This window comes from Protopterus annectens, chromosome 17.part0 (genome assembly GCF_019279795.1).
Source record: "Protopterus annectens isolate FY-2018-M chromosome 17.part0, PAN1.0, whole genome shotgun sequence".
NCBI lineage: Eukaryota > Metazoa > Chordata > Ceratodontiformes > Protopteridae > Protopterus > Protopterus annectens.
This window is the reverse complement of record NC_056751.1, coordinates 139,988,315-140,002,195: the sequence shown is the minus strand read 5'-3', so window position 1 is coordinate 140,002,195 and position 13,881 is coordinate 139,988,315. Positions and strand designations below refer to the sequence as shown.

At 40.2% G+C, this 13,881-nt stretch overlaps 1 protein-coding gene across 1 annotated transcript in view; it reads right to left on the bottom strand.

Moving 5' to 3' along the window:
• LOC122791413 (fatty acid amide hydrolase-like) overlaps positions 1 to 13,881 on the bottom strand; it is a 1,249,544-nt gene that overhangs the window by 486,759 nt on the left and 748,904 nt on the right. The window contains exon 13 of the mRNA XM_044059161.1: positions 7,666 to 7,754. Coding sequence (XP_043915096.1) covers positions 7,666 to 7,754 — 89 coding nt within the window. The remainder of the gene's footprint in view (positions 1 to 7,665; positions 7,755 to 13,881) is intronic.

Below are 13,881 nucleotides of genomic sequence, written 5' to 3'. Positions count from 1 at the left end.
AGGGAGAAAAAGTTAGAAAGAAGAAAAACAACTTTTTTTTCTTTTAAAGATAGTTAAAAGAAAAAAGGAGTTACCAATAATGGTATGAAAGAAAAGCACACAAAGGTGTACAAAAGGATACTCACAATAGCATCACTAAGTACTTTCATATGAAAGAAAGGAAGGGTAAGTAAAAAGTCAGTAGAAAGTCGTAAAAGGGGAAATTCAAATAAGTTGCTAGATAAGGGAAGACAGATGAACAAGAGAAGCTGTTTTAAAGAATTTTTAGAACTTTTTGAAAGAATATACTGAAAATGCTTAACTGCCCGAGAGCTACTGGTGATCACATCTTCGCAAAAGCTGCAAATGAGATCTGGGATAACTTGGGAAGGGTGCATTATGAGTAAGGGAGCAGCCTATGTAAGTAATCATCCACCAGCAAATATCCAGTGGTATTAATAGGAAGGACACAGGAGAAATTTATGACCCGTGATTCACTAGAAAGACTACTAATACAAGGGCAACTACCAAGAGAAGGTCAGGCAACCTTAGGGGTCCTTGTTCAGAATTTCCACCATGGCCTGGGTTCTCTTATGGGTTGGCAGATTGGGGACATTTTGTTCTGGTTTACTTCACCCAATGAATCATCCATTAGGCTCAGGAAGAAGGTTTGGGATGCTTCTGCTTGGCTGCATCCTCTTCTGCGAGTTCCTCCTCTCAGTTTTTCTTACCAGTTCAAAAACTACTGAAAAGGATATCACAACCTTCTTAGGATCACAGCAAGACCAAGAACTGTAGGTGTGCCATGGCACCAGAGTAAGGGGGCAGCATTCATAACCAGAAGCAGCCAGATCTGAAAACAGGCATGGCCTCTGCTCCACCAGTGCCACAAAGACTATGTGAGTTGGGTCACCTGTAACAAAAAAGACAACCGGCAAGAGAACTGCAAGTTTCAAGCTCAGGCAAAGCAACCATTGAGCAGGAGCCAAAAAAGCCCTCTCAGACAAATATGCCAATCATACTGGACTGTGACTGGGGTAAAAAGAGAGGTATCCCATGGGAATCCCTCCAGTGAATTCCAGAGAGGCAACTTGTCATCAGAAACTCTCTAAGGGGGCACACAAGGGTTCACCTCACTCCAGAATCCTGCCACTATGGCCAATACTGGGACAGGTGCTGCACATTGAAAGGCATCAGACAGCAGTCTACTTCACTGAAGGTGATGTCAAGCTAGAAACATACATGGAACCATAATGATCTATGAAACAAGGGACTAAAGCATCCTAGGAAGAATTATCCCTGCACCCTCCCAACAAGCAGGTAGGAAAGAAACCCAAGCATCCCTCAGTGGATGAATGCTAATGTGAAAGCTCAGATACAACAGCTTCATCAATCTGAAAGAGAAAAGGGAGAGGCTCCAACTCTCATTCAGGAAATGGAGCAGCGTCCACCACTTTGAGGTGTTCAAGCCTGGGTCTGGGTCAAGTAGCTTCACAGCAGCTAAGAATATGTGAAGGATTTCCAAACCTGCTGAAACTAATTCTAGTGGGATGAACCATAAAAATGTTCTGATTCTATTAATTCAGAACAGTTCCTAGGCCATAGTGGGAAGGAATGGACAAAGATCCCAAGGATAACAATGCTGAGGACAGTACAAGCAGAGGATGCTTGGCTTTGAGCGTAGGGACCACCAAGTGTAACCATACAAAGGATGAGGGAAATGGACATCTGAATGCTGAGAATCCTTGCTTTCTGCCAAGGATGTTACTGAGCAAGGGCTGCAACCCCTGGCCAAAAGCACTCCCATTTCAAATGGAACACTAGCCAAATAGATAGCCAAGTCTCCAAGCTTCTACACAATAGAGGAAAATCTTAACCACACCATTCTGTACAAACCAAAGCCTACCACTACAGCTGTAGCATTCACTGAATCTGAGAGACAAAGGGCTATCTGACAGCATACTTGAAAAGCCATATACAAACTTCCCCCACATTCATTAAGGTTGATCAATCCTTGTGGAGAAGGACCATGTCAATGAGCTAGTGTCCAAGTCTGTGGCCTGGAGCAAGGGAAAAGGACCAGAACATAATCAAGACCCCACTAATCAAGGATGATCACAGTCTCTGTTAAGATTAGGAGGCAGCACAGAATGTAGACTTTCGTCTAAAAGTACAGGAACTGCAATCTAAAGAGAAAGAAGTTGCATAGTCAAGAGTCCTGAACCCCAACATAGGGCAGGAAAGCATCTTCTTGGTGGAGTCATCCAAAGATAGAGCTTTCCTGCCAGCTAGATGGAGGAAACAGACTCTGGTGTCTGCAGCCACTGAAGGCACACACAGACCACAAAGCATTCACCCTTGGGGTGCTTGAGCCTGGAGTCACATTGATCTGATGGAAGGCAAAATGTGGCAGCAGTCTTCTTGGGGACTCACCAGCAAAGTGAATGTGTCTTTGGGCTTCCAAGATAATATCCTCAAAGGTCATCTTTAAATGGGGATGGCTGGGGAGTAAAAGCACTGTACCCCAGAAACAACTCAGGGAAAGAGCCATGAAAGATTTTGTTAGTTAAAGGACCTCCTTGTAGGATAGATCATCCTACATGGAGGTCAATGAATTGGGGGTCTCCATCACCATATCTCTCTCTTCAACAAAATCATCACGATCACTAAATGATCCATAGAAGACTAAGGGGAGGCAGCCCTACACTGTCTGACAGCTCTTGGGATACCTCTACCAACAGCATTGCTCACAAGTATACATCTGTCAGGCGGTCTGAAGCTTGCATGCAACATGCAGGCACTACACAACCTACACTAGCCCGATGCTGGCATCAAACTGAAATATGTTAGGGTGAAATCCCATTCAGAGCATCAATCTCCCACCAGGACACAGACAAATGCCATTCTTCTTGCTCCAGGACACAGACTTAGCTCAGGTTCATTGACAGGCTTCTTTTCAACCTGGATTTATCAATCTTAGTGGGTGTAAAGCCACAGTGGTGCAGCGGTAGCGTTGTCGCCTCACAACAAGAGGTTCTCCCGTTCGATTCTCGGCTGGAGCACCTTCTGTGTGGAGTCTGCATGTCCTCCCCGCAGTCGAGTGGCCTTCGAAAGACATGCGTGAATGGGGGTGCCTTTGTTCAAGGTTGGGCGTCAAGCTGGTACCTCGGCACCATAAAAATCTACTGCCAAACATTAGTGGTCCGGAGTTCTGCTGTGGCGATCCCTAATCAGGAAAAGCCGAAAGAAGAAGTAGTAGTAGTAGTGGGTGTCAGCAAAGTTCTTGGAGTGAAAGCCTTGGCCAGAAGTGAGTGCCCATGTGACTTGAGAGAACACTCCTCAAGATCAGAATGGATGGACGAGTCCAGCTGAATGACTGGGGGGGGGGGGGTTGGGGGGTGAAAACATGCCAGGATGTACTACTCCAGGATGCAAGCTATATGCACATCTCACTGAGGCTTATTGTTCGCCACAAAACAGAGGACCAGAACATAATCAAGTCTCCAGTAATCAAAGACTATCATTGCCCCTGTAAAGCCTAGGAAGCTGCACAAACTGTAGACTTGCTTCTGAAAGTTCTAAACTTCAGTCAACCCTGCAAGCAAAGTCTAGATATATATGCTCTGGTATACCCATTGCCAGTGAAAGGAAAACCCTCCCGCAGGTCACATAAGGATCCTACTTCAACCACCAAGTCCAAAATTTAAATGAATTTCATCCATCTCCAAAGAAATAAAGCATAACGTATGTTAATTCAAGAACTTTTAACAGTGGGATATAAACTGTAAAAAAAAAAAAAAAAAAAAGCATAAAAGTAGCGAGCATGCTGGTGGGTGCAGTGGATGAGTATGATGATGCAAGTCAAGGTGTCATGTTACTGCATTGCACTGCCACAGGTACATGTCTATTCCCAAGTGCAGGAACTTCCAGAAAAAAGCTGATAAATACTCACTGGTGGAGAGAATAAAACCAGAGGACCAATTAAGGAGGGGTCTCATGTTAAATCTAATGTTATGGTGAGTACTTTACATAACTGTGGTATACTCACTTCCTCCCAGTTCTTTTGATCTTTATAACCGAGGGAAAAGAAACAGACAGTTGGCCATTGTAGTAAAATTAAACAATATTTTGCTTTGTACTGGAAGTCAAATTAGAAATGCTTACTAAAGACAAGAAGAGATTACTACATCATTGACTCGCATATATATGCTGCTCAGCTGCATATGAACACGGCTGCAGAAAAAGTAACACCTCCAGTGTGCTTTAACATGATCTCAAATAAATTTATCATCAAAGCCAACACAGTTGGAAACAGGTTGTTTATTCAATGGAAAATGTTCTTGTTTTAAACAAAGCAAAAGAAATAAAAGTAAAGTAAAGAAAAAAGACCCACTTTCATAATGCCTTAGGTCCAGATGAAATAGAACCAAAGGCATCTCAGAAGATTAATACAATATATTATCTCATCAGGGTCCTGTGGATGAGGATGATGAAATGCAAGATAAGCAGGTGACATAAATCCGTCTTTATAAACTACAAACTTCATTGTATATCAAAACTTGCAGCTCCAAAACTAAACTAGCAGGGTTACTATGGAATAACAGGACTGTTTTCTCAGGACAAACGGTGAAAAGGAAACCAGAAAGCTTGCTCAAAAGGAGAATTTTCACCATTTTTCAAAACAAACTCCAAATCCCACTGAGGATATAGACTCTGCTTAAGCGATTTATGGCAAGTGATGCTTTTGAAGAACATCTTCAATGTAGACATAGAAAGAATAATACATTATTAAGGAAGGCACATTGCAAAGGCAGAACTATGAACTTTAGTAGTTAAATAAGAAAGCCTAATACTAAGTGAGAAAGTAATCTAGGAACTTATGCAAAGCTATCTGTAATAGCAACAAGTTCTTAAAATAATAAAAACATTTTTCTTTTAGCAAAAAATACTTATTAATGGTAGTTTTTCTTGCCTTCATGCAAAATAGGAACCCTTATTTTACCTTATTTTTGCTTTATCCTTTGGTAAATCATTGAGGATTACAGTTAGTCCGGCAATAAAGCCATACATTATAGTGTTACAATTCTTATTATTTAGAAAATGCATTGTGATGCAAAATCTGATATTTGATTAACTTTTTAAGTTAATTAGAGGAATATTTAAAAATTGTCCCCAATTTTGGGACTTTGTCCACCAATTATTTTTGGCTTTGTAGACAATTCTTGAATAAAGAAGTAGAGAGACATGCTTAATTACATTTGCTTTGGAGTCAGGTACAGTTAAAGTCTGGGCTGGGTCACTGTTCATGCCAAAATACCTCTCGGTGACCCTGATTTTGGCTCAAAATTTTCCTCTGTCCTTCATAATCCTACCTAAAACTGGTGATTGTGGGAGAAAAGGTGGTGGATTATACTTCATAAATAATGACAATAATTAGAGTTATAGACTTGTTTTACTTTGGAAAATGCATGTTAATTCACATTTTCTTATGCTATCAACTTCTCAAGTTAATATTAATATGTTAAAATGTGTCACAGAATGTTTCTGGATTTGTCCCTGATTCTGTCAGGCGAGATTAAGAGCTATGTATCCCAGTACAGAAAAAATATTGCATAAACAGTGTGTCACATAATACTGTTGTGAGTTGTCTGGGTACCATACTTCTGCTTTACTTTCTAAGTGGAAGGGGCTTTGGAATGAAAGAAATGATCTTTTAAACTATTTCTGGAGGTGCAGAGATTCCAGAGGTCTGATGGGAGAAGGGGCTTTGAGACATCTGGCTATCCATTGGGTGACATATAGGTTTATGCCTAGTAAGTTTGCCCAAGTGAGGTATGTCGATGAGGCAAGCAGTGTGTACTGCTTTACCTTTTCCATAGCTTTAGTGATCTTCCTGAAGAAGTTCACCAGGTTAAGTAGGCATGACCTATCTTTTGACTAAACTAAACTGGGTAGGGTCTAGTGTCTGTAGGTTTCCTATGTCACAGTTTATCAGATCCATGATAATTCTTTCCATGCCTTGCATACAAGGCTAGTCAAACTTATGGGTCTGTAGTTTCTTGGGTCCATGGAAAGCCCCCTTTGTATAGAGGGATAACCATTGCAGTCATCCATTAAATCATCAGTAAAGCCTGTCTGGAGGCTATGGCTAAATAGAGATTCTAGTGGGCCTGACAAGTCACATTTCTTGTTATTCAAGAAGTATCCTGGGATATTATCAGGGCACATCAAAACAGTGTTTGTGGCCTTAGACAGTGCAGTGAAGAGCAGCACCCTAGTGATGGTTAGTGGAAAAATGGTGGGGGTTATTTCCTGGGGGTGACACGGTGTAAAACTGGAGCAAATGTTATTGTCTAGCAGATTTGCTATATCCTCTGGCTCTTTACAGGTGTTTTCATTTACCATTAGTTCGGCACACTGTTGTAAGTTGCATTGAAGGTTGCAGGCATAATAAAGAAAGCTTTATGGTTTGTCCTTCGCTTGGGAGGCTACTTTTATCTCAAAGGTGACATTGATGGACTTGATTAGTCATCTTATTTACTTGTTCAGAATGATGGGGGATTTTTTTTACCTTGCTGGGCAACTCCCATCCTGTTTTTGGACATGATTTTTTTCTTTTATTATACAAAATTATTTATACTGAGATAATAAACAAGCCACCAGGTTCTTGGTGGAAATAATGTTCGACATCATAAATTTAAACATGCATTAAACAAACTTTACTTTACTAAACATTAAATATAATTTAAAGCAATATCATGCATAACTGTATATTTAAAATGATCATGAAGGAGAATCCAGAAAAAAATATGCATTTATGCATGCTCCTAAAATGCATGGTGAACCCATGCTTTAAAAACAAACTGCGGATCAAAGTACATTTAATCCAATTCAATGCTGACCCTACTTCAAAAACAGTTCAATGCATGTAATACAAATAGTGAGAAGTCAGTTTTTTCCTGTTATACTTTGACTCATCATATCTTTATTGTGAGCTGCACAGTAACAGTGGTCAGTGCTGTTTTCTCACAGCAACTGATTTAACCATTCGGTTCCAAATGGGATACATTCTGAGTGGAGATTGCATGTCTTCCATGTTTTCACTTTGCCTAGTTTCCTTCTACCTAGATCTAAATTTACTATTGTATGTAGACTACTTTTAAATTTCACAAACATCTTGCTAATGCCTTAATAGCAACACATCTTGAGGGTTTCAGGAATCCTCTTAAATTAATCGTTTGTTTTGGTAAATATAGGTTACCAATGCTGAAAATTCTCAGTTTCCACTAACCACTTCTGTGTAATGGCAGTTTTTAGAAATGGCATATAATAAATGCTGACTTATGAGGAGAATTTAAAGGAACACTCTTGCAAACGCTCCCTGATATAAGTATTTGCAACTTCCTGGGCTACTGCATTTTACACAGACAGTATCCCAAGACACTTTAGCGGTTAATGAGACTACTCTTCTTTACATTATGCAGTGGTTAGTTAACTACACTGAAGCAAAATAGGGGATTCCCAAAAACAGCAAGAAAGACTCCCGCTTAGTTTGCATTCAATCTATTTGCCTCAACAATTGTATATAAACATTCTGTTCAAGTGGTCTGCTCATGACTGAAATAAAAACAATGGTGGAATAAAACTTCTAACAGTGCAATTACAAAGAGAATAAGATTCACAGACCTTGAAAAAGTCCCAGTCGATTCCCAATTTGAGGCCCTTCAGGTCAGAAGTAAAGACTCCATCAAATGAGACAGGAGGCTGTAGTAATCCTGCAAGCAAAATACAGGACATTGTAGTGAGAAGAGTTGTGTATTCTTTTTGGACATGTTTTCCCATGTCCCTTCTCTCAATAAACATAATTTAAGACATCACAAAGTCATTAACAAAAGTTAAGTTCTTTCTTGCTATAATGAATGATGTGTAGACCAAGTCCATCTTTCTCTACCTCTAAGAATTGAGGCTGGCTAGATCCAGGCAAGTTAGCACAAAAACTTTCCCAAGGCTCAGAACTCTTCCCTATTTCCCACAGTCTTGCACAAGGAAGTAAATCTCTCCAAATTATTCCTAGCCCACAGATGGTGGACCACAAGAAAAGAAGGAAACAAAGAAGGAGACAAAACTTCTCTGTAGCAACTTCCAAACCCATACCAAAGTGGCAGGGGAAACAATGATAGGGTTGTAGAGGAAGACAGACCTAATCCTACACACAATTACTGCAAATATGTCACTTAACATATGAGAGGTCTAAGTATTATCCTTTACCTCTAGGACAGAGTCAAGACAGCATCTCTAAGATGGATATGAAATAGATCCATGTGTCATACAAATGTCTCACAAGGAAAACATGAGACTAACATTAATATTTGTTAGAAAATATGACAAGAGAGTACTAGAAGACCTAAACTCAAGAAATATGTTCCAATTCACATCATACTAGCTACGAGTGTGATGGTTAAACAGCTATTAAGGAAATACATATCCTTAGATGCTGACTGGGAGCTATTATTTTTGGAATAGATGCAAGAACAATGACCAGCTTAAAAGCAGTATGCTGTCTGGCCCATAGAAGACTAAACTTAATGTGAGACATGGAAAAGCCCAGTAACACAACACCTCAACTGCAAACAGCGATCTAGAATGCTGGCAGAGATATGACCAAATGGCATAGTCAATCTCTCTGATAGCCAGACAGAAATGTAATAAGATTGGGGTCTAAAAGTACTAGGCCAATGACAGAAGTCCTCAACAACAAAGAGGAATATGGAAGTTAAGCAGAAAATTGACTGAATGATATTAGGTTAAAAGCAATTTGGTAGCAAAATAGTGAGGGAGTTAGTGTGGGCCTGAATGCAATATATGGTTCCTGGACAGCATTGCAACAACATATTTGTGACAAGGAATCTATAAGGCAGTAGCAAATCGACTAAAAGGCATTGGGCAACACATGATCAAACAGCCTGGCAGCAGAATATTCCTGGAATTGATCACCTTTATCCCAGAAGTATATGAATAGAAAAGGAGTAAAGAAGAGAGGGTGAGGCAAATACTGAAAAATATTCATCTCCTTCAAGACACAAATACAATATCTAAAAGTAAGAAAGGCCAACTCCTGAAAAACAACACCCTGTCATACAAAAGAATTCTAGGACGATAAAGTGTAAAGACTTCAAATGGAGCAAAGCAGAAATATTGAGGCAAGGGGTGTATGCTATCATGAAAAAGGAAAAAGAACATGAACAGAGCAAAGGGAGAGAAATACAGAAATTCATGAATGTTAACCTGTATAACAAAGGATTAGATGGCAGTACACAGCTGTTCATCTCAAAGTCTCTGAAATCCAGGCATGAAGATGGCTGCACATTGTGTAACAGCTTGCTTCTAGTTCTCCCAGTGTGAAAACAGAAACTTAGCAGAGAAGGCCAGTAGACTCCTGTTTATGGGTAAAATTAAGTGCACTGCCTGGATGCCAGGAATAAAGAAATACAGAAGACTTGGAAAAAATCAGCTACAAAAATTGAGGAAGAAACACTGACTTGGGAAAGTTCTGCAGCTGCTCAGCAAAATGCAACACAACCTTCAGACATGACTTCCAGTAACCTACAGGAAGATACAAGACAACTGCATACAGACCTGGTTAAAATAAACAAAACACTGATGGAATATATATATTAACACAAACAAAAGGCTGGCAAAAATGGAAGAAACGTTAAACAGATATTCAGATGAGAAGTTAAAGCTGCAAAAATCAGCGGTTGAAATGAAGAAAAGGCTGGCTGAATATGAAACAGCTCAGGAAGAGATGTCTCAAAAAAATAACAGAATTAGAGGACAAAGCATGTAGGGAAAACCTGAGATTTTCAGCTATACCAGAGAAGCTGAAAGGAACAGACTGCATTAATTTTATGAAAGCACAAATAAGCAACTGGACTGGTATTCCACAGCAGGAGTTGTTAGTTGAAAGGGGACATTGTGTGTATGCTCCCTTAACCTAGTTATGAGAAAGCAACCTAGACCTTTAATAGTAAAGATGCAATCCTACCAGTATAAGGAGCGGATTCTGACAAAACTGTGGCAGAGGGACAAAATACTAAAGTGGGAGACAGTAGAGTGTTTGTGGAGAATGATTACTCACTGTACAATAGGCAGAAGAGGAATGAATTAATTCCACTATTCAGGGAATGTTGAGATGCGGGTATGAGCTTCAAATGTCTGTATAAAGCTATCTTTAAGGTATTCTTCCCCTGGAGGGATAAAATCATTTTTGATGAAGTACATGCTAACAAGGAAATAATAAACTTTGTCCAACAAAAAGTGAGCTGTGAAACAGAATGAGATTCTGCTTTTTGTTCTTCTGGTAATAAAGACCACAGAGAGACTGTACTTGTGAAACTTTTTCCAGTATTTCAACAGAAAATGCTGGAAAGAAGGAATGGAGTATGAGAGTTGAATAGAAGACTCTAGGGTACATTGGAAATGAAGCAGAGACAGGATTTGTGTGATGACGAAGAACAGTAACAAAACCAGTAACTTACTCTGGGATTACAATGCAATAATTATATTTGTGAAATATGACTGAACAAGAAAATCTGGAAATATTGGACTTTTTCAAAATGTGTTGGACTTGTGGGATAAGTATATGCCCTACTTCATGTCATTAATGTTTGGAAAATGCTTTGGGGGAGGGGAATGTGAAAGGAGAAAGCTAACTGTAAGAAAACATTTTCTTTTCTTAATAGTACATTATTTGTGGTATACAGTTTTCTTTGCATGCTATTTTTAAGCGCAATGGGGATTGTACAACGGTGCTGCTGTTTTTTTCTTCTCCCCCCCCTTCTCTCTCTCTTGTTGTCCAGTTTTGAGAAATATAGGCAATGCAATGTAAAAAAAAAGGGCTAGGTTACAAGGGCATGACAAAGTTAAAATTAATATGCCTTGTCTCATTCTTGCATGGGAAAATGACTGGATTAAGGACCTTAGCTTGATTAGTGTTAAGAGACAACAAGTAAATGAAAAAGAATATTGAATAATATGAGGCTTTTTTCTAGCAAATGCACGCATACTTGGTAGCAATTCTGCAGCTGGTCTTCATGTTTCCATCAAAACAATCTGATAAAGGGAAACTGGAGACAGTCTGCAGGAAGGGGATTGTCTAAGGGAAAAAGAAAAGAAACTGGCTAAGACATAATGTTCTCTAAAAGCAATCAGGGGGTTTTCCCAGCAGGGACAGCTTTAAAGGTAAGACAAAACCAATCACACTTGAAGTAAAAATTTATCAGTTTTTTTTTAAATGCAATGGGGATACTTGTATAAACAGGGGCATTTGTGTTTTCTTTTTCTCCATTCTTCTCTGTTTTGTTCACTTTTAAGAAATGCACTGCAATGTAAAAGAGAGAGGAGGGGTCTTGTTAGGACAGAATGACAAAATAAAAATCACTGTGCTTTTTCACATACTTGCATAGGAAAATGACTAGGTTAAGACCCTAGGTGTTATCCAGTAACAAGTTTATTACAAAGCATGTAAATGAAAAACAACACTGAATATTATAAGGCTTTTTTTCTAGTAAACAAGGTATCCTTAGCAGTTTTGTGTCTGGTCTGCATGTTATTAGAGGACAATTTGATAAAGAGAAATGGCTTTGAGAAAGTGTTTACTGAAAGTACTCAAGTGTTTTTTTTTTCAGCTGGGAGGGCTATAAATATAGACAAAATCAAATAGCACTTACTAATAGCACAGGCTGTACCATGCGTCATAGTATGACTAACCTTTCTTTGTGGTTAACTCTAGCCTGTGTGGCTATCAACTTAGAACATTTTTTTATTAGGAAGCAAAAACTTAAATATTTGAAAATGTGCACAGGTTTGTGTGTTACTATTAAGTTGATTTGGTGGGTTGTTTGTTCTGTATGAAAGAACAAAAGAACAAAACAAGAAGTTATGTTCTCACCATAACATTCAATGTATGTAGTCCATCTCGCCTCACATTCTTACCCGTGGGTTCAGAGCCGAATGTCGGCTCGGACTCGGCCAACTTTTCTAGCTCGAAGTCTTTCTATTGGCTGGGCTAAGATGGTATCCCATGCTGCACTGCTCTCTATCCCCAGATCTAGTTTGCTGTGAGCCCCAGCACTCATTCTCCATGCATAACAACACCTAAGAAAAGGAATAACAAACCGACAATGAAGGAAGCTCTGAAATCAGACCTAACCTCCAGATCCTCCATGACGGGGGGGTAAGTAAGAATGTGAGGCGAGATGGACTACATATAATCGAACGTTATGGTGAGTACATAACATCTTGATGTTATGTGGTCCAATCTCGCCTACATTCTTACTTATGGGACAGCGCCCCTAGCACCTAAATCCTGGGAGGCTCAGTGGAAAATACTCCTGAGCACTGTGGAACCAAAGGAAGACCTGCCCCTAGATACCACATCCAGCTTGTAATGCATAACAAAGGTGTGAGGAGATGCCCAAGTAGCCGCAGCATAAATATCATCCATAGACAATCTTGCCAGATAGGCTGTAGATGTAGATATAGACTGAGTAGAGTGAGCCTTCACCCAAAACGGTAAATCTTTACCCCCTAAGGAATAAATGAAAGAAATACAACTGGATATCCACCTGGACAGCGTGACTTTGGAGACAGGAGACCCAATTCTGTTTTCCGAAAAAGAAACATACTGATCAGATTTTCTGAGGTCTTTCGTTCTGTGCAAATAAAAACGTAATTGTCTGTGTACATCCAACTGATGACATTTTAATTCTGCCTTGTTTGAGAACTGGGGAAAAAACATTGGCAATTCAATAGATTGGTTAAGGTTACTGATTGACGCCACTTTGGGAAGAAAGGAGGGTTCGGCCTGAGAGAAACCCTGTCCTTATGAAAAATCAAATAAGGGGATTTGATTGATAAAGCTTGAAGCTCCGAAATGCGTCTGGCAGACGTGATGGCTACTAAAAAGACAGTCTTCCATGTTAAGAATTTTAAATCACAAGTGGCTGCAGGCCCAAAGGGGATGAAGTAAGAGCCTGTAGAACAAAGTTTAAGTCCCAAGGCATGACAGGTTTCGATACTGGAGGACGAAGTAACAGAGTGCCCTTCAGAAAAGCCTTACAGAGTCTATGTGCCATCAGACTAGGCTCGTCTGTGACATGAAAGGTAGAAATCGCCGCCAATTGGACTTTAATGGTTGCGGATGCTGAACCCTGGTTAAAGAGCATAGACATGAACTCCAATACAGATGAAATTGGAGCTGTCTAAGGGTCAATCTTTTTGGTATGTGCCCAGATTGAAAATCTCTTCCATTTACTGTAATAAATCTTCCTAGTCGAGGGGTTATGAGAGGAAGATAAAATATGAACCACTTCCGGCGAAAAAAGTGGAGTAGCCAGGCTGTCAACCGGAGGGTCCAAAGAGAGGGATGGAGCTGCCCTGACGTGTGTCTGTAAGTCTGGTTGTGGGTCCAGAATCCAAGGAGTATCCTTGAGATAGGGATGGAGAAAGGGGAACCAAATTTGACGAGGCCAGTTTGCGGTAATCAGAATCATTCTGCTTCCCAAGGATTGCGCTTTCTGAATAACCTTTGACAGCAAGGGGACCGGAGGGAAGGCATATAGTAGACCAGAGGGCCAATCGTGGACTAGAGCATCCCAATCGTGGACTAGAGCGTCCCCTGGTGACTCCCCCTGAGGGGGGATCAATGTGAAGTAGCTGCTGCATTTGGCATTGAGGGGGCTGGCAAAAAGGTCACAGCAAGGCTGACCCCACCTGCGGAAGATCTGTTCCGCAACTTGACAGTTCAGGGACCACTCGTAAGGCAACAGAAAAGCTCTGCTTAGCCTGTCTGCGATCACACTGGACTTCCCCGGAATGTGCATTGCCACCAGAAAACGTTGG